The 25,354-nt window shown below is 43.4% G+C and overlaps 1 protein-coding gene across 2 annotated transcripts in view; it reads right to left on the bottom strand.

Moving 5' to 3' along the window:
• DNAJC14 (DnaJ heat shock protein family (Hsp40) member C14) overlaps positions 1 to 25,354 on the bottom strand; it is a 451,504-nt gene that overhangs the window by 104,968 nt on the left and 321,182 nt on the right. For both annotated transcript variants that reach the window (XM_044083663.1, XM_044083664.1), the window contains exon 6: positions 6,638 to 6,740. In XM_044083663.1, coding sequence (XP_043939598.1) covers positions 6,638 to 6,740 — 103 coding nt within the window. The remainder of the gene's footprint in view (positions 1 to 6,637; positions 6,741 to 25,354) is intronic.

The raw sequence follows: 25,354 nt of genomic DNA, 5'->3' as shown, positions 1-25,354 counted from the left end.
GAATTTACTGCCCACTGCCACACTCACATGGCCTCTGCACAGGGGTAAGACCTGGTTCCCCCTTGCTTGTTTAGATACCACACTACCGACATGTTGTCTGAGTGCATTGCAATCGTCCCTAGAGGTAGAAAACTCTGAAGTGCCTACAATGCAAGTAGCACTGCTCTCATCTCTAGGATGTTGATATGCAGATGTACCTTGTGATCTTGCCACGTGCCTTGGACTGTCCTGCCAAGATCATGCCCCCCCACCCCATCTGGGAGACGTCCGTGGTCACTGTGGCAACCGGAATGGATGGGAAGAAGGATCTTCCCCGTCCAAATTCTTGTTGCAAAGCCAACTGAGGTCCTGTTTGCATCTGTCCGTGAGTAAAATGGGGTGAGAAAGTGGAAATTTTTGGAAAGAACATTGAACAAAGAGAAGCCATTGGAGAAGTCTCATGTGCAATCTCGCTAGAGGGACCAACATGATTGTTGCTGCCATGGTCCCCAGAAGTTGGAGAACCCATCTCGCCTTCGCTTTCCTCAGGGGCATCAGGATGTGTATTTGTTGTTCTAAGATTCTAATCCTCTCCTGCGATAAAAATGCTCGCATTTGAATGGTGTCTAATTCTGCGCTTATAAAGGTGACATGATGCGAGGGCAACAAGGCAGATTTTTTCCAATTTAGTGTTATGCCCAACTGATGACAAAGAGTGATGGTAGTGTCCCTGGTTTGGACTAGCTGATGCCTGGTGGGGGCAGTAAGGAGCCAGTCGTCCAGATATGGAAACACCTGGAATCCCTGACGTCTCAAGTGAGCCGTCACCACTGCCATACACTTGAACACCCTGGGGGCTGTGGTGAGACCAAAGGGCAGTGCTCGAAACTGGAAATGACTGGCTCCCAGCTGGAAGCTTAGGTGACTCCTGGATGCCCTGTCCATCTTTACATGGTAATAAGCATCCTTGAGGTCGATGGAGCACATCCATACCTCTTCTCCCAACAATGGGAGAATCGATTGTAGTGTGACCATATGGAACTTGGACTTCTGTACATAGTTGTTTAGTTGGCTGAGATCTAATATGGGTCTCAGGTCCTCTGTTCTTTTTGGCACCAAAAAGAATCTTGAGCAAGTCCCTAATCCGATCTGGTCTGAGGGGACACTCTGGATGGCTCCTTTTCCTAGCAGCTTTGAAACTAAGGCTGCTTGATCCCTTCGACTGGGTGGAACGTCTGGGATATTTCTGATTGACGGGGGGTCTGATATGAACGGAATGAGGTAACCTCCGCAAATTATTCGTAATACCCATCGGTCCTGGGTGATGCTTTTCCAGGCTTCCGGATATAATGAAATTCGACCCCCGACTGGCTCCGGATAAGCACAGCCGGGCACTCCCTCAGGAACGAGACTAGGGAGAGCTGCGAAAGGAATCGCAGTCTCCCGAGTTGCAGGGGACCCTCTGCCTCTAGGGTGGCGTCTCCCTGAATAACCTTCCCCTCCTCTGCCTCTGGAGGGGGACTCACCTTGTGCAGTAGGAAAAAAACTTCTGCGATTTCTTGAACCACATCTTCCCACCCCGCTGGGCCTTGGGGTAAGGCCTAGAAGGAAGGGAAAAACAGACCCCTACGGCAGACAGGGTCTTTCCCTCTTGCTTGCACCTGGTGAGGGTGTCTTTCACTTTGGTTCCGAACAAAGAACCGTCAAAGGGGGCGTCAGTGAAGTAAGACTTGAAGGCCTCCGCAGTGACTCAGGTGCAGTCAGGCTTGCCTCCTAAGGGCGACTCCTGAGCTTGCTGCCCTACTCGCTCCCTCGGCTGCATACGGAATGAGCTGCATGGAGGAGCTGACAATGGAGTTAAGGGTAGACACCTGGGCGTTAACCATCTGGGCCACCGCCTCACGGATGTTACTCGCAAGAGCATCTCCCAACTCCTTGAGGAGATCTCTGGAGCCAAGTGAAATGAGACATAGTTCAGCGACCTGTAAGGTAAAGGTTGCTGATGAGAGGGTATGCTTCCCGTACGGATCCATGGTCCTAGACTCCTCGTTAGGAGGATGGATGGAGGAAGAGGTCTCTGCTACTTCCTTTTGAGTGGCCGCCACCGCCACCACCATGGCATCTGCAGGGACTCCTTTGGACAAGAACTCCTTACCCTGGGGAGCATAAAGAAACTTGTTGGGGTGCCTGGGTACGGGGCTCCACAGAATCAGGGTTTTCCCACACCCTTCAACAAATTAAATCAAGGAGCTCATCGAAGGGTGGGGACACCCAGGAGGTGGAGGGCTGAGCACCAAAGGCCTTAAGGAAGACAGACTCCTCCTCGGAAGGGGTTTTGGACAGCCAATCACCTCTTTGTTTTAGTATCTCCAGGATATCGGAGAAGGAAACATCAGAGGATGACTTGGGGGACCCCTCCGATTCCTTGAGGTCAGTATCAGAAGTGAGGGACTCATCTTGGGATTCTGTGTGCTTCCTCATGCACATCTTCTTTCTATGGGGCTCCTCAGGCACGAATTGAAGGGCCCTCAAAGTTGAGGACCACTCGTGGGGGTATCCCTAGGCCTTGGTACTCTGCTGTCCCTGGATAGGTGATGATCAGAGGCTCTCACCGGAGTGGTAGGGGACAGTGTCCAATCCACCTGATGTAGCTGATGATCTGGCCAGTGCAGTCCACATGGCCTCAAAGGCTGGTCCCCCCCCAAGTCAGAGGACTGGCCAGCCTCCAAGACCACGACGGGAGTCGGAAATCCCTGAGCCGAGGCACCGAGAGGGAGGCTCGGAACTGAAATATATCCAGAGATGTTCCCCTCAGGCCCGACTGAAGAATCCCAAGTCCCGAACCCCGAGGACCGAGCAGACGGGGTCGGAGCCGATGTCAGCACAGATGGAGCCGGAGGGGCCATTGGAACCGGACTAGCAACATCACATGGCGCAGAACACTCCAGCTTCGAAGACAGAGATGCGCTCGGAGGAATGGATGAAGCAGGGGTTGGGACGGGCTCCGGAGCAGACTGGGCCGGAGCCAAAAACAATTTTGCCAAAACCGGTGACTGGAGGAGCCTCTGGACCACCCTATCAACATCCATATCCGAAAGGGTTCTGGAAGATTTGGAGGACAGGGAGGGAGATCGAGATCTCCTCTCAGGAGAAACTGGTCTGAGACTGGGTGATCGGCTCCGAAGAGGTTCCAATATAACAGGAGCCGGCGCCGGTTCCATCACCACCGACACTTCCTGCGGCCCCGAGGACAGTGGAGCAGAGGTCTATGCAATTTTAGTGACTTTCTCCAGAGGCTCTGATGAAACTGATGGAGCCAGAGATCTCTTTTTAGACTTGGATGATTTAGACTTAGCGCTGGGAGAAGAATCTAAGATCTCTTCGAAAGAGGGTTTCAAAAGTCCCTTTAGGATCAGCTTATTCTTTCTCTCTTAGAGCACTCAAACTGAATGTATGGCAAAAACTGCAGGACTCCTGCAGATGAATGGCTCCCAGGCAACAGACACAAATAGAATGCCCATCGGTGATGGACATTTTCTACCCACATTTTGAGCACTTTTTGAAACCGGAAGGTTTGTGCTCTTTGGAGTCTTTAGACAATCACCAGACAAAACCCAACAACGCGACCTAAGAGAAAATCTGACAGGAAAAACTCACACTCAACACCACAAAAACACGGGAATCAGACAAGGATGAAAATGTACACACACTCTAGAGATACACACTGAGATCAACTATGCCAAAAACCTCTAACTAAAACGGTTAATGACTACAAGGGTTGGAGAACAGACAATCAAACCTCTAATTTAAACGGTTTGACAGACAGAAGGAAAGGACTAGGTCCTCTAACTGAAACGGGCCTAGCCCGAGGGAACAGTTATCGGGATACCACAAACACGGACACTACCAAAATGCTAAACACTAAGGACAATAGCTATGAAAATAGCTTTTTGTTTCAGAGTAATAAATTTTCTCAAGACAAGAAAAAAGGTACTTAGCCACAGCCAAGAGTGAGACCATGCCCGAGCTACACAAGCTGCAAACGAGATCTGGGGATATGGAGCAGTGCACCATAGGATACTTGCTTAGCCCAGCCAATAGAGCTAGAAAAGTTTGGCAGAGTCGGAGCCGATATTCGGCACCGAACCCACGGGTAAGAATGTAGGCAAGATAGGACTACATAACATCGGACGTTAACTCTTAAGTGATCAGGTGAACCTGGTTACCCCCCTGATATCGGAAGTCAACGTCGTGGGTACTTCCTCGGATGTGCAGGATGGAGAAACTAGGGCGGCATCTGAAGCAGCACCCGCCGAAGTCGCCAATGCCATTAGATGCACCTCCGCCCCTAAATCGGCAGCTGGCGGAACGTTTAAGAGCTCTGACAGCAGTCACTTTTTCTGGATTAGAAACTTTGGCCTTCTTTCTCGATGGTTCGCCTGAGACAGCTAGTGTATTTTCCATGCCTAAGATGAGATGTTTAAGGTTTTCAACTATTAAATTCAGAGCTGCCAGATGGCTGCTTAGGGTTTTAGGAACAAATGACTGGCAGATGGAACACGCTTTTTTATCGTGGGTAGGCCCTAAACAGAATAAATAGGCAGAGGTCGTGGCAGTTTGTGCAGAATTTGACGTCTGCACTTATATTTTACCCTCCTAGATGACATGGACAGAATCAACTAATAGGAAAGACAAAACAGCAACCAAGCTAGAAAAAAATTCCCCAATGGGGTACTTATCTTTCAGCAGTCACTCGGCGAGGACCTGAATGAGCAAGCTGATGTTCGACTGGTGGCAGAGAAGTTCTGACGTCAGTGTGGGCAGATGTCACATTTATGGTCCACTGTTTATGGTACAGACATGTGACGTCCCAAGCACCATACAGCAGTATCCAAAAAGGTAATTCAGCAGTTAACTTGCATTGGGGGAGTTCTATCAATGGAAGGTTGCTCAGGAGAAACCTATTGACAGAGGACTCCCCCAGAGCTCAATTGTTTTGGAATTTATCTTTGCTGGTTCATACATATTCAACTGCTTATTCTTTTTGACTGGAGTACTTCTGTGTGGTGCAGTAGTCGCTTGGGTTACTTGTTTTGTTTTCATGGAAACCTTCGGTTTTGCATGATCACTAGTGTTAATATATCAGTAAAGTGTAGGTTATGTGCAATGTCAGGCAATATACGGGACCACATTTCAACTGTATCAGAAAGGTCATGGATATACCCAAGTGTACAGACTGTCCTGCCTATATAAAAAGGCAGAAGTGAAGAAGCTACATTTATGAACATGTTCTTACTTGCTATTCAAACACATGATGCCCTACACAGACATACCAGAGTGCAATGCATTTAAACAAAAATGATTTTCTCCCACAGGCTCTGGGTATAACGATCGAAGGGTGGGAACACTAAGGCAAAGTTGAATTGTAAGGAATAGTAAGTGGCAGATATGGCCCACACCTGCCACGATTCAGGTTTTAATGAAACACATTTTACACGTGCACTAAAACATAGGAGGCTATGCCATTAGACATGAGTCTTTAGATCACACATTTATGTACTTGACACACTGCAGTAATCTTGCTAATGAATAATTTAACTCTGGTATTTCACTGAATACTGCATTTTAAAATACAAACTAGTTTGCATTTTATGACTGGTGTTTTAAAATCACATGCACATTTTTTTAAACATCTGGATCAGTTTTGAATTAAATGTTTGGCTTCTTGGGTATCCAAAGGGAACTCTGCTTACATTTTATAATTAAAATTTAGGGCAAGGAAGCGGCCTGAGACAAGGACAACTTTGGTCTAAGCTTTCAAGTGCCTTGGATATGATTCAAGCAAGACAAGATCTCCAGCTTCTCCTGAACACTCAGGATGGGAAGCTGAAGCAAGCTTCCATTTGTCTGGAAGTAAACAGACTGGCTTTGGGACCAGGAACTACTTTTTGACACTGCTGCAAGTCTCTTGACTGGCTAGTCATTAGGATGAGAATGTCTCAACATCAGGAGCAAGGAGAACTCTTCCAGTTCTGGGCTTTTCCCATATAGGAGCTGTTTTATGTAGAAAGTCTTGAACTTTTTGAGTTACTTGCACATGGTTTATTTCATGTTCAGCTGGGCAGAGCTCAAATGGTATTGTGCTCCTCTTGCAGATAATAAACACTAGCACACTTGTCATTGAGCACAATGGCCTTTCTTGTAGACACAGCAATGGCATGCTGATGGAAAGAAGAGTTACAGCAGTAAAGGTACTACCTGCAATCTTGCAGTCAGAAATCTTTCGCATTAAAAACTTGAAAACAAAGCACACATCTGTTGATAAAAATAAATACTGAGAAAGCTTGAGGAAATTCATGTTTGAAATATCAAACTGCAATGCAAAACAAGTGACCTGCAAGAAAAGATGGATGACTGAATCAGGGGAGAGAGCTGACAGCTTGAAAAACTCCAGATGAAAGGTGATTCTAATGCCTGCAGTATTAAAGTTTTACTACTGAAGACAACTTTTGAGATTTAATGGATCTTCCCTGTACAACATTCTAGATACACCTTAAAAATATTCTGCTATCTGAAGAAAAAGGGCTAGAATAAAAGTGAATGCTACTGCCCAATCAATAAAAATGCAACATACTACAAAAATAAAGATGCTATTTACCTCTGACGTCCACTATTTCCAGAATTACGATTTCCAAAAGATATGTGGTATGGGACACGGTGAGTATCTGGAGAAATTCCAACTCGCTGGCATCCAGCCCACTCTGTGTTCAAAAAAAGGCATCTCCATAACAATGTAAAAAAAATCATTCTAGAGTTTCAATAATCAATGCACTGCACTGACATTCTAAGTTAAAGCTTCACTAGTCTGTGCCACTTACAAAACCCTATGCATAACTTACAAACAGAAGAGCAAGAAAGACTATCGGCACACAGCACAACACTACTTTAGAAGAGAACTACCTAATCATGATGTTAGGATTTAGTCGTATCTTATCAGGCTGATGCTTCAGAAAATAAACTTCCAAGTTGGTGTTAAGCAGCATAAAAAAAAAAAAAAGAAAAATCCTTGTAAGGTTTGATTAATGCACCTTATAATTTTGTATCTAAAAGGTGATACAGTTAGTTTCTTAATCATGAAGTACACATACCAGAGAGACAGGGTCTTTGAAAGGTGGTCATATCACATATGCAACTCTCAAAAATAAAACCCTTAAAGAAGCAAGAGATATCTGATGGAGCTCTGGTAAAAATCTGAAATGGCAGCTTTAAAGGATGAGTAACTTCTAGGGCAAACATTTGAGAAAGACAATCCAAATGTCTGACAGGAGCTGTTATTGATTTTAAACCTTTAGAACAGTCCAAATGGAAAAATGCATCCATTTTTTTTTGTATATTTTTTCTAGTACATGGCCTCTGGGCAGAAGTAAGTATCTACACAACCTTAGGCGAGTAAGAAGGCTTCACTGGATGGGGAGCTTCGAAGGAGTTCGACAAAGGAAATGAAGGCCTGGGTGACTAACGACTTTCCAGATAAGGTCACAGCAGTGGGAACCACACTTGCATGAATAAGAGCATGAAAGGGTTCTGAACTTCTTTTGCCTGTCTGAGTGAGCATAGCAGGAATGGGGGGAGCATAAAGGAGTCATGGGGGGCATTCCTGGAAAAGTGCATCCCTGGGGTGATCCCCATCAGGAAAAAGGTGTTGCTGCATTTGGTGCTGGTTACTGATGCAAATAAGTTGCAGCAAAGCTTTCCCAGTGACAGATGAGCTTCTGCACTACTCACAGGCTGAGGGATCACTCACTCAAGTAACAATAAATATGTCAGTAAAGTACAAAAATGGCTTCTCCAGGAATGTGACTGACTTAACCCTTTCCCATACAATCATCGCATGTCTCAGACGGTTAAAAAAATAAATCCCTTCCTGTGCTTACAAACTACACCAACACCATGGTGTTGGTATGGATAGCAACTCCATCTTGGGATAAGGAGTTCTGGAGATGTGTAGCTTGGCCTCTAAATGTGAAAATATACCATGGGCAGTCTTGTCCTTGATAAGGCACTCCAGGGCAAAGCATCAATTATGACAGGAAAAAAAAACTGTTGAAAATGTGGAAGAGGCTGCCTTGAGTGAGACTAAGTACACAACTAGTCCTGTAATTGAACAAATTCCATCAAATTTTTTACTTGAAAAGGCAAAGAAAAGTACAGTTTTGTACCTACCATAAATGTAGATGTTCGAAGATCCACATTGCTGCAGTCCTAACACTAGGGTAGTCCGCTGTCCCTCGGTCGGCCCGAATATCAGAGTATAAGGCTGACGTCGGTCAAGGCGCATTTGACTGACATCAGAACGTCAGGGTACAAATGCGCATGACCGACGTCATATCCTCAGTCTTTTCTTGCCCCAGATGTCAGAAGACCCTAAAAAGAAAGGTCAAAACCCATAGACAACAACTAAACAACCAACCAGCCTAACACCAAAAATATGTACAATATATACAATATATACAATTATACCTCAGATGGATAACCCAACCCACACAACCACCTCAAACTACAGAGGGAAGGAGGTAAATTGGACTGCAGCAATGTGGATCTTCGAACATCTACATTTATGGTAGGTACAAAACTGTACTATGTTCTTCATCTCACATTGCTGCAGTCCTAACACTTGGGTAGAATCCCAAAGCAGAGGTAAGGGAGGATGGCTAAACTATAATGAAGCAGGAGCTGCCAAAATGCCCTGCAACATAGCAGTGGCAAAACCAGCCCCGGATTTAGAGTACAGTGGAAGGTGGTAATGCCTAGAGAAGGTATGCACTGAACTCCAAGTGGCTGCCTCCAAAATATCCTTAGTAGCCACCCCCCTCAAAAAGCTGTTGAAGTGGCAGTAGCCCTAGTGGAATGAGGCCTAATCCCAGCTGGAATCTCTTTGCCATGATGGGAATAACAGAAAGCAATGCAAAATCCAATCCACTTAGAAATAGTTTGTTTTGACATGGGCTTGCCCTGAGAGCACAAAGCAAAAGAAACTAATAACTGCTGAGATTGTCTGAACCCTTTAGTTCTGTCCAAATAATATCGCAACTGCCTGTGTACATCTAAAGTGCGCAAAATCTTTTCCCCTTTAGTTTGGGGATTTGCATAAAAAGTAGGCAAATGAATAGTTTGGTTTAAAGCCACACTAGAAACCACCTTAGGCATAAAGGAAGGATTAGTACGTAATGATACCCTATCCTTATGGAAAATCAAGAAAGGCTCAACCGCCATAAGGGCCTGCAATTCAGAAACCCTTCTTGCAGAGGTAATGGCCAACAAAAAAGCAGTCTTCCATGACAAATATTTCAACTCAGAAGTAGCTGCAGGCTCAAAAGGTTGTAGAGTGAGTTTCTCCAACACAAAATTGAGATCCCAAGCAGGAGTAGGAGCCCCGTGGGGTCTTATATTCTTTGCCCCTCTAAGAAATTGCTTGAACAAAGGATGAGAAAACAATGGTGGGTCACAGTCGTAATGAGCTGAAATTGCTGCAGCATGAATCTTAATAGAAGAGAAGGACAAACCTTTGTCCAATAACTCAGTAAGATATTGAAGAGCCACACTTAAATCAGGCTCAGAAACATCCAAATCCTTAGCTGCACTCCAAAATAAAAATCTCTTCCATTTATCTGCGTACACTTTCCTTGTACTAGGCCTTCTAGCTTCCAAAATCACATTCAAAACTTGTTGTGGAAGATGAGACCCTCTATGGTTTAAAACAGAATATGCCATGCTGTTAGGTGAAGAGAGTGAAGTTTGACATTGAGCAAATGACTGTCCTCCTGGGACAACAGATGTGGAATCAAAGGCAAAGGCCATGGAGGCTTCTGTACTAGACTTCTCAGTAATGGGTACCAGTGCTGTCGAGGCCAATCTGGAGCTATCAAAATCATCCTTGGCTTGTCCTGTCTGGCCTTTAGAAGTACCTTTGGGAGGAGAGGCAGAGGTGGAAAGGCATACACATGAAGATTTTTCCAACTGAAAGAAAGAGCATCCACTTTCCAAGCTGTGGGATGAAACCTTTGTGCAAAACTTTGGCAGCTGGTGGTTCAGTGGAGAAGCGAACAGATCTATGTCTGGAGTTCCCCAGGACACTGTCAATTTCTGAAATACATGAAGATCCAGTTTCCACTCGTGGGGATCCATGATTTGTCTGCTTAACACATCTGCTAAGGAGTTCTGTGCTCCCGGCAGAAACCTTGCCTGAAGACTTAGTTGTAAACTGAGAGCAGTCTCCCACAAAATCATTGCTTGCCTGCATAGAGGATAAGAATGTGTTCCCCCTTGCTTGTTGATGTACCATATGACAGTTGTGTTGTCTGTTAGAATCAACACCTGCCCTGGAAGAAGTAAATCTTTGAAAGCTATTAATGCAAACTGGACTGCTAACATCTCCTTCAAGTTGATATGTAGATGCTGTAGTCTGACAGGCCACTTGTCTTGTATCCACTTTCCGTTTAGATGAGCTCCCCAAGCTTTGTCTGAGGCATCTGTCGTTAAAATTTGACTCGCCTCTGGCCGGGTCACAGAGAGTCCCTTGTTTAGGTGACATTCCTGAGCCCACCACAAAAATTCCTTTTGAATGCAAGGTATTATTTGAATGACAGTGTCCAGATGCTGGCAGTGCTGTGTCCATACATTTTTGAGATACCATTGCAACTTCCTCATATGCAGTTTGGCATTGGGAAGCACCAGAATACAAGATGCCATGAACCCTAAGGCTTGAAGGACTGTCCTTGCAGTCAGCCCGGACTGAAGAGATAGATGATGGAAGTAAAGGGAAAGATTCTTTTGTTTGTCCGGGGTTAGAAAGGCCATCTGGGATGCTGTATTCAGTCTTACACCCAGAAAGCACATGTCTTGAGAGGGTACTAGACTGGACTTTATTTCGCTCACAGAATACCCCAGGCATCTTAGCACTGCTATCACATATTCCAAATGACGAAGAAGCTCTTCCCTTCCTTGAGCCAGAATCAGGCAATCGTCCAAATAAGGATAGATTTGTATTCCTTTTAGCCTGAAGAAAGCTATCACTGGAGCCAGAACTTTCGTGAAATACTCTGGGCAGTAGATAAGCCAAAGGGCAATGCAGAGAACTGATAGTGAGAAGTCCCAGTCCGAAAACGCAGATATTTCCTGCAACTTAGCCTGATAGGAACATGAAGGTAAGCCTCCTTGAGATCCAAAGTTACCATCCAGTGATCCTTGCCCAGTAGAGGTAAAAGCTGTTGTAACGTCAACATTTTGAACTTGGGAATGTCCAGATAAGTGTTGAGGATAGATAAATCCAAAATTGGTCTCCACGTGTTCCCCTTTTGGCACAAGGAACAGGCGAGAATAAAATCCTAGGCCCCTTTCTGGCATAGGAACCGGCTGTATGGCCCCTATTTGGAGTAACAGAGAAATTTGCTTGTGAGCCTCTATTCTTTGTTGAGGAGGAATGTCTGGCATGCCTTTGAAAGGAGGCAAGGTATGGAAATAAAACCTGTAACCGTGATGTATGATATCCAGTACCCATCTGTCTTGGGTAATCAAACTCCAATTTTCTTTGAAAAGTGCCAACCTTCCTCCCAAAGGTGCTGCCAGGCGAGAAGGTTCTGGCAGCTGAAAAGATAGGTCATTGGGTCTGTTTACGAAAGGACTGACTCCTGCCCTCACCCGAAGACTGTGCAGGAGAACTCCCTGTTCTAGGCCTGAAAGAGCTCTGACCTCTGCCCCTGCCACGTCTAGATCTACCCCTAGACTGGGAATCATAAGAAGGATACGTCCACCCTTTAGTAGGCCAATTTCTACTAAACTTTGGAGGCTGAACCTGCAAAAAATCTTTAACAGTCTGCATAGACTTAGCCTTGTCTTCCATTTTCTTTAAAACTGCCTCAACAGGAGAACCAAACAAGACATCAGATTGCAAAGGGGCATCCAAAATCCTAGTTTTAACATGGTCAGATAAATTTTGATCCCTCAGCCAGGCATGCCTGCGAAGAACTGACCCAGTGGCAGCCACCCTAGACGAGGCCTGAACAGCATCAAAACCACATTGCAAAGAATGCTTACCCACCTGTTCAGAAACATGCACTAAATCTTGTAACTCTTTACAGTCAATACCTTCCGCCAGAGCATCAACCTTAGATTTCAACTGTGAAAGGAGATAATTTTGATATTTCAACATGTGAAATTGGCAATTCAAAGCTCTCATGGCTAGAGTGGAAGAAGTATAAACTTTCTTTCCCCACCTATCCAAGGCCCTGGCCTCTATCTGCCGGAACTGGATTCTTGACAACAGAAGCCTTAACACCCTTAGGCCCCTGGCTAACAGTTTCTGGGTCTGCCCTAGGACTCTTAAAAAGATACTTATGAGCTTCAGGCACCCTGTAATACCTATCTGGTTTAACAGGAGCAGGAGGCAAAGAATCAGGATTAAGAGAAGCCTCTGCAAACACATCTTCCACCACAGTCAGAACAGGAGGTATAGCTAAAGGCCTATGCTGGGGTAAAAACAAAATTCCCTAAGCCTTTTCCTGGAATCAGAGAAATCCTGACCTTCCCATTTAAAATGCTCTCTCATGGAGTGAAGGGTCTCTGAAAAAGAAAAATCCTCAGGAGGAGAAGCCGAAGGAGTAGAATCATCCACATCAGAATCAGAATAATGAGAATACTCCTGCAAGTCTTCAGTCCAAGACTCAGACACATCCGAAGCCTGCTCATAATCCCCCAACACAGGTTCCATCCTAGGCCTCTTATCAGGAGGGGGCATAGAGCCTCTAATCAAAGTAATTAAATCTTCTGCCATTTTAAGCATGTGCTTCTTGGGCACTGAACCTGAAGAACTAGGAGTGACACCCACAGAAGCAAAACTAGACCTGCCTCTAGGAGAAGCCTTGGAAGCAGAAAGAGAGGGCCTAGACACCTTAGGAAGGGAGGGAGTACAGTTACCTGAGAAGCCCCTACAGCCTGACCTGCCTCCTGGGAGGCCACATCCATTAAAAACACAGTTTCCCCCTGGGACACCAGAGAGGCCTCCGCCGGAACCACCGGTTCCACTGACGCCTCTAAAGAACCGGCGTCCGGTTCGGACGACTCTAACCTAGGTTTAACTGCCTTGTCCTTGCGCTTCTTTGAGGAAGCCGCCGGAGCATCCGACGGCATATTGTAATTGCACCGCTTCCCAAAGACCAACCTGGCACAATCCAACCTACGCTTTATAGTGCGTTTATTGAACCTAGCACAAAAGCGACACCCAACAACGTCGTGCTCAGGTCCCAAACAAGGTATACACAAATTATGGTAATCCCTATGCGGTATCTGTTTCCCACAAGAAATACAGTTATTCACTTTTTCTGACATCCGGTAAACCACTGAGGCAAGAAAAAACCAAAATATTCCCAACGGGTACTTAACCAAACTCTGACTTCGGTCTGAAACTCAATTGAAAATTTCAGAACGCCGAACGGCACTTGCAACACTGCTTCTGCATCGGACCATGCAGCAAAAAAGACTGAGAATATGACGTCGGTCATGCGCATTTGTACCCTGACGTTCTGATGTCAGTCAAATGCGCCTTGACCGACGTCAGCCTTATACTCTGATATTCGGGCCGACCGAGGGACAGCGGACTACCCTAGTGTTAGGACTGCAGCAATGTGAGATGAAGAACATCACAAACTATGACAACTGCACATTGAGCCACTGAGGGACCTGCATGTGAAATCTTGCACCACGAAGTATGCATATTGGCGCTGCCATTAGACCAAGTACCCTGATGCAAAATCCGAAGTAACTCATACAGTGCTGACAATAAATGAAGTTTAATGGGAGACATGCCTTCCAAGTCGCTGTATTTAGGGAGCATCCTACGAATGTATGGAACTCAAAAGAACTCCATTTAGAACTTAGTGGTGCTCACAGACTCCTTTGGGACAGGAAAGTTGAGAACAGAGAATCCCATGTTACAACTAGCCTTTCAAATCAGTACTCCAGGTAAACAAACACCTCGACTTTCTCTATTCTCTAGTCTGCTGCAACCATGGAAATACATCCAGTAAACAGTCCAGGGGGAGGAAGAATGAAAGAGCCCAAAATTAATGACTGGCTATAAAGTGCTGGAATCTTTTGCTATCTTTATGTCGAGAAAGGCATCCTGGAAGTCCAAAGAGTATGTCAACGCTCCTCCTTGCATGCAAAGGATGGACTGCACTTTGGCCATCTGGAATTTTTCTCTTAGCAAATTCAGTGAGACTATCAAAATTTGAAATTGGACTGAAGTCGTTTGAAAAAAATTTGGAACCAGAAATATCCAACAGTAACCTGCTTGTCTGGTCTGTGAGGGCCACCTGGATGGCTCTTTTGTGCATGAGGTTCAATGTCTTTTCTAGTCTCTCTAGTGAGGGGGGCGAGACACTGAGCAATGGAAACAAATGGGGATTAAGAGGGATGTACAAAGGAATACTATAGCCTCTGGATATTAATTGCTCAATTCAGTTGTTTATTAATTCCTGCATAAAGGTCAAAAGCCATTCAAAATGCAGACTCTTCAATAAATGTATACACCCTGGGTCCCAACCAGATACCAAGTTGTTTTTTAAATATCTGCAAAGATGATGATCAACAAATATGTAAAGGAACCCTGTTCCAAAGTCAAACCAATGACTACATTAAAAAGTTTGCTCTTAAGACTGTCCTTGACTCCTCACATTAAGTAAAATTTGCACCACTGGTTAATATGCTTGCATTCAATAACTTGATATTTAATTACAGATCGATATTCTTTACTCTAGAGCCCCCTGTAGGCTAAACAAGGTCTACCTTTCAGATACTTGTAACTGACTGACCAAAAGGTTTAGATTTTCCAGTCTACATAGAAATGTTTCCTCTCTCTACACGTAATGATATACCATGTACATTTTTGTTGAATACCTTCCAAAACCAGGTGATCACATTTCTTGTAGGAGTAAAACAGCATGTACTCTATAATGGGTTGAACATATGTTATGACCAACCTCAAATGACTACCTTGTTGTAAAGTTATTAAAAATTAAACCAGTAATTTTCAATGTCTTACCTTTAACTTTTTAGGCATTAGTTGTTGTTGTTGTGCCTTTCGGCTTTTCCCGGTTAGGGGTCGCCACAGCGGAACTCCAGTCCGCTAATGATTGGTAGTGGATTTTTACGTGCCGGGTTACCAGCCCTGACGCACAACCTTCAACGAAGACACGCCCCATTCACATATGCCTCCACACAGAAGTCGCTCTAGCTGAGAATCGAACGGGACGTCTTGCTATGAGGCGACAACGCTACCGCAGCACCACTTTTTAGGCATTAGTCCTATACTTAAATACATATAATACTGAAATCATTATGTTTTGTCAACTTCTACAACTTGTAAGGGCCCAAGTTTATTTCATATTCAAAAATTGGTTTCCTAAAATACAAAGTAGCACATTTATCCTTATTAACTTTTAATCCAGTTAACGCTTAACCATCTAGCCACCAAATACATGTAAGTGTTGAAGTGGTCAATATTCTTTGTTGATGTAATAAAACAACAGATTAATATCGACTGTGTACTTGGCCATCCAAACATCAGATATCTTAAGAATAAATTAAAACTCCCTTTGCTCACACCAAGCCAGATAGTTGTGAAATTTCCTGTCCTTACTCTCTGCAATCTATCACAACAGAAAGTTAGCCACCCATCAAACAATGTATGGATTAACTTTCGGTTTGAACATGGCATCAAAGATAGTAAAATGATGAGAAACTGTCAAAAGCCTTAGATAAATCCAAACAGACCACCAATACAGACATGTCCACATGTCGGGCAATTTGTCAATGGGTCATAAAACTCAATTAAAATTAGTGAATGTAGAATTTTTTTTAGTGAAACTGTTTAGCAGAATAACATCACTATTTTATTAATACAAGAAAGATCTTTATTGAATTATCTATAACCATCATATTTATATAAATTAAAACGAACCATATTGACATTTTTCAGTTGCTAACGTTATACATCACTTAAACTCTTCTGTACAATGTCAGTCAAACATTACATAGCTCATTCAATTCCTGCCTTTCCTTAAACCTCATTCCCCTTCTACAACAGTGTTCTGCATGTATTGTCCCCAGAAATCCCATTTTTTTCTATGTAATTTGCTCCTACCCTTTTTAAAAGTTCCCACTTCTAGTTCTTTTATCTCTGTTACTACATTCACTACTTACAGTATGGTTGGTTTAGACTGATTTTCATTTTTTTCTACTGTTTTTTTGGCAGCCACCAGAATTAAACTCAGCAAGACCTTGCTATGTCTAGACAGTTCTGATTCTGTAACAGAGCTCAAAAAATAATTTCATTAGTTACACCAATATGATTACCAAGTACATATGACACAGTAATCTGCAGGAATTTTTTTAAAGTCTGCCAGCTCATTACACTCCCAAAAAATATGCGCACAATTACCTCTTTCTTACCCTATCACACCTGCAACATTTGCAATCTACCCAAGGAAAAATTCTTTGGAGTCAGACTGTAGTATAAAAATACCTATGCAAACACTTCCAAGGAAAGATCCTAATACTTCTAAACTTTGTTGCACGTTTGAGTCTCATAGATATATCATCCCACTGTTTTTGTGAATTGCTAATCCTATCTCTCTTCACAATCTTTTCTAACCTCCTCTGATTCTTATAGTTATGCATATTTTATGTGCCCTACTAATTATCTTTTTCTTAAAGCAGCTTCTGTATTCGATTCTACTAAAAACTCAACCAGTGGTGGCCTTCCACTTATGATACCCCCTATTCCTTTCCCTACACTCTGATACCAGTCCTTAATAGGGAAGGCAATCTCTATCCTGCAGTCCAAATGAATTGTTGGCCTCTTCCCATTCCATTACCTTTCCCTCTCTAATTTGCTCCCAATACATTGGTTCCTTTACCAATTTTCTACAGTGAATTTCAGCCTCCTCTTGCCTATTCTCTATACCCCTAATTGTAGTTATCCCTACTAGCAGCATCTTCTTTCTCTATTTCCATGTTGGTTAATTTCTTGGAATACTTTCTGGTACTTTATGAATATCCACCAAGGTTACTGTCATTTTCCTTAAGAGTCTGCACACAAAATATCCCAGTCTCTCCTCATGTTTTGAGCTTCCTCAGTTTCGTCGCCCCTTTCCACTTTAAATTATAGCTTTCTGCTTGTGTTATGCACAGAAGCCTCAACTGTGTAGCTATTAAATACCCATTCAAATCAGGTAATTCCAAACAACCTTCTATTAACTTATCCCACTTGACTCTTGCCCTACTCCCCTCCCAGATGAAATTCTTCAACTCTATTAATTGATATCCATTAAACTTCTCCTCTGGTTGACAAAATATGCCTGACCGGGGTATAAAACTAAAGGAACTAAAAATATTTTCACTGCTTGTTTCATATCCTTAGTTGCCTTACCAGATTCCTTTTAACCCATACTCACAGTACATTATTCTATCATGTCCACATAAATAGAGGTTACAGCTGAACAAATTCAGGTGTGGGTACATACATGACAGCTACGGCCTCAGTTTTTATCTTCATCAATTTTGTACCCTGAGAAAAGGGCAACTCTCTCAGAATGTTCCACCACACTATAATGTCCTTTTCTGCTTTTATCAGGTACAAAAATATCATCCGGAAATAAAGTCAGCTTTTCTTGATTACCATACCAATTATATCCTTGAATTTCGAAGTCCCTTATTTTCTTTGCAAATGGTTCTAACTATAACACAAATAAAGGGTAAGGAGTACACCCCTGCCGGATTCCTCTACTCAAATAGAATTTGTTAGAGGCCTCCCTCCACACTTTTTTGCTTCTGATCCCTCACATATCCTCCTAAATCAACCTTATAATTTTATCAGGGAATGCAAATGTTTCCACTGCCCCACTCAAAAATCCCAGCTTACTCTGTTAAATGCCTGCATCAAGACCCACAAACAGTGCAATTTTCTTACATTCTGTTTCCCTCTGGATCATGACTGTTCTATTAATGTTGTCAAACCTCTCCTCCACAAAACCACACTGATCAATATCTATCAAGTTTGGCACCACCTCTGCCATTCTGTTAGCCATTACAGACAACACTTGACAATCATTTCATTTTGTTTCTAAACCATATCTGGCTAGGAAAATGTGAACTCAGTACTAGGAGTTCGGAATGAATTTACATATTCCCCAAGATACAAAAACTGGGCCAAGCTAGACAGAATGTACATTTCAGAGGAACATGTGCATTTAAGTGACAGTCTTATTATGCACCCAATAACCATTTCAGATCATGCACCAATAATAAAAAAATAATACTGCATAATGAAATGAGAGACACTGGTGCTCTCCCACCTATCTGTTGAAATGAGAGGAATTTAAGGAATGGGTAGTGGAAATTATTCAGGAGCTATTAGAGAAAACAAATTTCTTCCGAAAATATTGCTAGGGAGTGCGATAAAATCAAAGTGGAGTTTAAAAATAGGGTGATAATAAAAGAAATGGAGATATGGTTAAGAAGCAACAAGAATTACTTAGAGGGACTGACAAATGTTAATAATTCTTGGAATAAGTGTCACAGCAGTATGGAAATGTTGAAGCACATATTAAGGAGAAAAAAAAATCTATTTTTATTATTAAATACAACACTTTACAACCAAATGGTCTGAATAAGGAATGCAATTGGCAAAGTTTCATTTAATGGTGTTTTAACTTTAAAAAATAATATGAACTGAATTTTAGTAATTTGGATGTAATTAGTTAATTGAAGGAAATGTAATTAAGTTAATGTATAACATGTGAGGTTTTTAGAAGTCAAAATTTTTACTCTGTAAAGGCTGTTTGTGGCCGAGGCGCTAAGAGACTTTTATTGTGGCATTAAACAACGCTTGGTGAACGGAAGAGCTAGAATTCACTGGCCTTTTTCTTTTTCTTTATGTGGAAAATGTTAAAAGTATTGCAAAATAGGAGGAATCTCACAGAAAGTACAGTTGTGTACACTTGCCATAAATTTAGATGTTCGAGTGTATTCACTGTTGCAGTCATTACATTTGGGTCATCTGCTTGCAAGTAGCCCTCAGCCGGCCTGATTATCAAATTCTTGGGTCCTGTGTCGGTTGCGGTCTTCTTCCATGACGTCAGGTAGTCAGGGGTATAAAGCATGCAGCCGACGCCATTCCATCAGTTTTTCTTGCCCCAGATGTCAGGTGCCCCCATAATGGGGAGCAATTATACACAAGGTTACACCACCAACAAAAAGCAAATACAGCAGAAAGCTTAAATGTAGTAAACAAGAAGATAGGTATAGCCAATAGAAGTCAGGAGGATGGAGGGAAGGTAACCAGGACTGCAACAGTGAACACACTCTAACATCTACATTTATGGTAAGTGTACACAACTGTACTATGGTCGTGTTTCACTGTTGCAGTCATTACATTTGGGTAGCTTCCCAAAGCTAAGGAAGGGAGGAGGCAATTAGAGAGAATTAAGAGCAGCTATTAGACCCTGCAAGACTGCAGTGGCAAAACCAGCTCCGGATTTAAAAAATTAGGCAAGTGGTAATGCTTCGTGAAGGTATGAACAGAACTCCAGGGTAGCAGCTTCTAGGATGTCCCTGGTAGGAACACCTCTGAGAAAGGCTGTTGAGGTAGATGCAGCTCTGATGGAATGTGAACTTATCCCTTCTGGGGTAGGTTTTCCATGGTGCTTATAGCAGAAATGAATGCAATGGCCTATCCACTTAGAAATGGTTTGCTTTGAAATGTGCATCCAAAATAGATCCCCTGCACGGAAGTGATTGCACGACTATAAACTACATGAATGAATAAAAAAGGATAGCCAGCAAGTGTGTGCTGTGTAAATACTTTAATAAGACATGAAACTCAAGAGATAACAGACCGGTTTCATCTAAGGGGTTAACCTAGCCCTCAATGTTAAAATGTTATTGGTGAGCTCAAATATTCCTTCAAACCTGGGCTGACCAGCCTTCCTAATTTAACAATCCACTTTTCCATAGCATTCCGTTTTGTGTGCTAACCAGATGTTCGTGTTACACTGCTGCAGTCATCACACTCGGGTTATCCTGCCGTCAGGCGGTCCCGTAGTCGGCCAGAGTTCCAAAGTCTTGTACCGGTGTCGGTTGCTGTCGCTTCTTCCCTGACGTCAGTGCGCCAGGGGTATACAAGATGCATCTGACGCCATTTTCTTCAGTCTTTCTTGCCGCACAGTGCCCGAAGCAGAAACAGTTCGCAAGTGCCAGTCGGGCCTACTCCTGAGATTTTCGAAGTCGAACTTCAGATCCAAAGTCTTCAATAAAGCTAAGTAACCCGTTGGGGAAACTTTTTTTCTTGCCTCAGTCTGATGTCAGAAAAAGTTAATAATTGTATTTCTTGTGGGAAGCAAATACCTCATAAGGACTTCCACTCTTACTGTATTCCATGCCTAGGCCCTGATCACGACGTCACTAGTTGTCAGTTTTGTGCTAGATTTAACAAACGCACTATAAAAAGACATTTTGATTTTGCTTTACACTACTTTGGCCGAAGGTTCAATTATACTATGCCGTCGGATCAACAGACGACCGCAATACCGAAAAAACGCAAAGACAAGGATAAAGACAGGCATCCGAGGTCCAAAACAGATGACGAAACCTCTTCTAGGCCAGTCGCCGGTTCTCAGTGAGGCGCTTTCGCAGCCCCTGACACCTGCTATCTCAGAGCCACAGGCCGCCTCCAACTCCCACGTGGAGACAACTAGGCCTCTGGAAACTCAAGGTATTGGGCCGATGGAAACTAATCCTTCAAATGGGTCCGGAGCCGCTGAGCAGGCATCGGCTTCTGAGGGTGTTTTCAGACCTTCACAACTTACCATTAAAGCAACAGCCAAGACAAGAGTACCATTAAAGACAAAGAAACAAGTACAGCATTCTCCTGGACAGTCCTCCATGCCTAAGAAACAAATGCTTAAAATGGCCGAAGACCTCATTACTCTAATCAGGGGTTCCCATCCCCCTCCTGAGAAAAGGCCTAGGCAGGATACAGACTATGATTCCTCTGATCAGGTTTCCATTTCCTCTGATTCCTCTTCAGACCAGGGATACTCTCTACCTCCCTATGAGGTCTCTGATGCTGAAGAATCTATCCCTTCAGCCTCTCCTCCTGAGGATTATTCTTTTGGGGGAAACTTTACATACCATGAGGGAGCATTTCCATTGGGAAAGTCAGGATTACTCCGAATCCAAGAAAAGGCTTAGGGATTTCCTTTTATTACCTCAGCACAGGCCACTGGCTATTCCGCCTGTGCTAGATGTTGTGGATGTGTTCTCTGAATCCAGCTTATCTCCAGATTCTTTGCCCCCTGCACCAGCCAAGCCAGATAAGTATTAGAGTCTCTGACTCTCACAAGTTTCTTTATAAAAACCCTTCGGCTGATCCAGAAACTATTTCCCAGAGTCCAAAAGGGGTTAAGGCTTCCATTGCAAAAAATCTGTTACCCACTGACAGAGATTCCAGAGCTCTGGATAGATGGGGGAAGAAAGTATACACTTCTGCAACTTTAGCAGTAAGAGCTTTAAATTGCCAGTTTCACATGCTTAAGTACCAACAATATCTAATGGCTCAGTTAAAACAGAAAATGCTTGCAAGCTCAGAAGCTCTGGATTGTAAAGAAATGCAGGATTTACTGCATGCAGTTGAACAGGTGGGAAAACATACTCTGCAATGTGGTTTTGATTCTTTAGAGGCCTCTTGTAGAGCTGCAGTTACAGGTTCTGTGATTCGAAGACATGCTTGGTTAAAAGAACAGAGTTTACCTGATCATGTTAAGGCAAAATTATTGGATGCTCCTTTACAGCATACCTTGTTTGGTGTTAAGGCAGAAGAGGTGTTAAAGAAAATGGAGGATAAAGCTAAATCTATGCAAACGGTCAAGGATTTCTTACAGGTACAGCCACCTCGATTTAGCAGAAATTGGCCAACAAAGAATTGGTCCTTTCCAGTGTCAAACAGGCCACAGAGAGGAAGATACAGACGCCCAAGAGGCAGATCTCAACCCCAAGGCTCAAACAGACGACAGTGGGGCACCTCAACCCCAAAAGGAGGTGAGGATAAGTCTCAACCTTACAGGAAAGTCACAATGACTTTCCTCTTCGTACGCCAAGCACTTCCCTTTGGGAAGCCCCCTTAGGGGGAAAACTAGCACTTTTTTCTCAAAACTGGCAAACAATCACCCAAGATAAATGGGTTCTAAATATTGTGTCTCAAGGTTACAGGTTCCACTTTCATACTTTACCAAGGCTAAAAGTAATGCCAGACCTGCCACAAAATCAATGGGCAGAGGCACAAAAACAAATTTCAGCCCTCATGGACATGAGAGCTATTCAAAAAGTACCACAACAGGAACAAGGACAAGGATTTTACTCAAGACTCTTCCTGGTCCCCAGAAAGGACAAGGCCTGGAGGCCCATACTAGACCTTTCAATTCTAAATACTTACCTGGATATTCCAAAATTCAAAATGTTGACAGTACAGCAGCTTCTATCCATGCTGGGCAAGAAGGCTTGGCTTGTTACCCTGGACCTCAAAGAGGCATACCTGCATGTCCCTATCAGACAAAATTGCAGAAGATGCCTCAGATTCAAAGCTGGTACAATGCACTACCAATTCTCTGCACTGCCCTTTGGCTTATCTATTGCGCACAGGGTCTTCACAAAGTGCTTGGCACCAGTAATTGCATTTTGCAGACAAAAAGGAATTCAAATATATCCATACCTGGACTGCCTCATTCAAGCAGAGACAAAGGACATTCTTCTACAGCATCTGGCGTTTGTAAAAAAGTTGCTAATTTCTCTAGGGTACACAGTAAACGAAATTAAGTCAAAACTAGTGCCCTCACAACAGATTATATTCCTGGGTGCCAGCTTAAATACAACGGCCCAGATGGCTTACCTCACGCCAGACAAGTTCAACTAACTCAATATTTTCAATTACTGGCAAAAAAGTCCCATCTCCCTGCAAGAAAAATTCTGCAGGCCCTGGGATTCATGGCATCCTGCATACTACTACTACCATATGCCAGACTGCATATGAGGAAATTACAATGGTACCTAAAAAGTGTTTGGACTCAACACTCACAGTTTAGAAACAATAATACCAATGATTCCCTGCCTACAACAGGAGTTTCGATGGTGGGCACAGGCATGTCACCTAAACAAGGGTCAGCCTTTTACCCTACCCACACAGCCAGGCAGACTAACAGATGCCTCGGATTATGCCTGGGGAGCACACATGGCAGGAAAATGCATTCAGGGCAAGTGGACCACAGACCAGATGCATCTTCACATCAATCAAAAAGATGTTGGCTGTTCAGAATGCCCTAACAGCTTTCAAGGACCTTCTGCATCCAGGACAAAAGACAGACAACACCACAGTAATGTGGTACACATAAACAAGCAAGGGGGCACTATCCCCTATGCAGGCAAGCCATGACCTTGTGGAACACAGCTCTAACATATCAAGTTCACCTGCAAGCACAATTCCTGCCAGGAAAGAAAAATACTCTGGCAGACGATCTAAGCAGAAATATCATGGACCCTCACGAATGGAAATTGAATCCACAAATCTTCAGCATGGTAACAGAAAAATGGGGATGCCCAGACATAGATCTTTTTGCCTCCCCATTGAATTGCCAACTACAAAAATTCTGCACAAGGACTTATCACAAACAAGCATGGAAAGTGGATGCTCTTTTGTTCAGCTGGAAAAACCTAAAAGTTTATGCCTTCCCGACACTGCCTCTCCTTTCAAAGGTACTCCTAAAAGCCAGACAAGAAAAAACACAGATGATCCTGATTGCTCCAGACTGGCCATGCCAGCACTGCTACCCTATCTTAAGGAACTTAGCTCAAGGCCCACCATGGACTTTGCCTCAAATTCCACACCTTCTGACTCAACAAAACAATCAGATCCTGCACGGTCAGCTCAAAACCCTAAACCTGGCTGCATGGCAGATTCATTAGTCAAACAGACAACACCTTTCTCTAAAGCTGTTATGGATGTCATTTTGGAGGCCAGGAGGCCTAGCACCAGAAAGCTTACTCAGAAAAATGGAAGACATTCTGCGCCTGGAACCAGGCTCAAAGCCTTTACCCTCTTGTTCCAAACATTTCTCGGATTTTACAATACTTAACTGAGATGCTGGACAGAGGCCTATCCTTCTCATCAATTAAGATCCATGCCTCTGCCATTTCAGCACATTACAACACAGATCCTCCTTTATTCTCTTATCCCTTGCTAAAGCAGTACCTCAGAGGGGCTAAAAACATAAGACCGCCCCGGACAGCACCAACACCAACTTGGGACCTCAATTTCGTCTTGGAAAACTGACCCTGCCACGTTTTGAGCCAGCCAATGCAGCCGATCTAAAATTTTTATCATGGAAAACAGCTCTGCCCCTGGCAGTAACTTCAACACGAAGAGTCTCAGAGCTACAGGCATTAATGGCAGTGGAAACCTTTTATAATTTTTCATCAGGACAGGGTTTCTTTACGGACAAACCCTACTATGCCAAAGGTGGTACCTAGTGTGGCTCTTAACCAAACCATCCACTTGCCAACTTTTTATCCAAACCCCCAGAATAAAGGGGAGAAACTTCTGCATTCTTTGGACATACACAGGCAGCTACGCTTCTACTTGGACAAAACAAAAGCTTTCAGGAAAACTGAGCAACTGTTTGTAGCATATGCTGCAGGATCACAGGGCAAGGCTCTTTCAAAGCAGACTATATCCAAATGGATAGGACACTGTATTCGTTACTGCTACACACAGCATGGAAAATCAGTCCCAAATAACATTAGGCCACATTCCACCAGGGCAACAGCCACTTCAACAGCCTTTCGCAGAGGAGTACCTACCAAGGAAATTTTGGAGGCTGGAACTTGGAGTTCAGTGGATACCTTTACCAAGCATTACCACCTGCCTCTTTACTCTAAATCCAGAGTAGGATTTGCCACTGCAGTTCTGCAGGGCCTCATAGCCAATCCTAACTCTTTATAGACCAGCCACCCAACCTTAGCTTTGGGACTCTACCCAAGTGTAATGACTGCAGCAGTGTAACACGAACATAGTACCTACTATAAATGCAGATGTTCGAGTGTTCACACTGCTGCAGTCCAGGTTACCCTCCCTCCATCCTCTCTGAACTAGCTGGACTTATCTATACCTTTCTATCCTATACAACCTTTGTGGTGTTATTTGCTTGTAACTGAAGGTATTGTTTTTTATTTTATATGTATATTTTTTATTAGCAATATGTATTGCCTACCT

Source organism: Protopterus annectens, chromosome 9.part0 (assembly GCF_019279795.1).
Source record: "Protopterus annectens isolate FY-2018-M chromosome 9.part0, PAN1.0, whole genome shotgun sequence".
Classification (NCBI taxonomy): domain Eukaryota; kingdom Metazoa; phylum Chordata; order Ceratodontiformes; family Protopteridae; genus Protopterus; species Protopterus annectens.
This window is presented reverse-complemented; position numbering and strand designations above follow the sequence as displayed.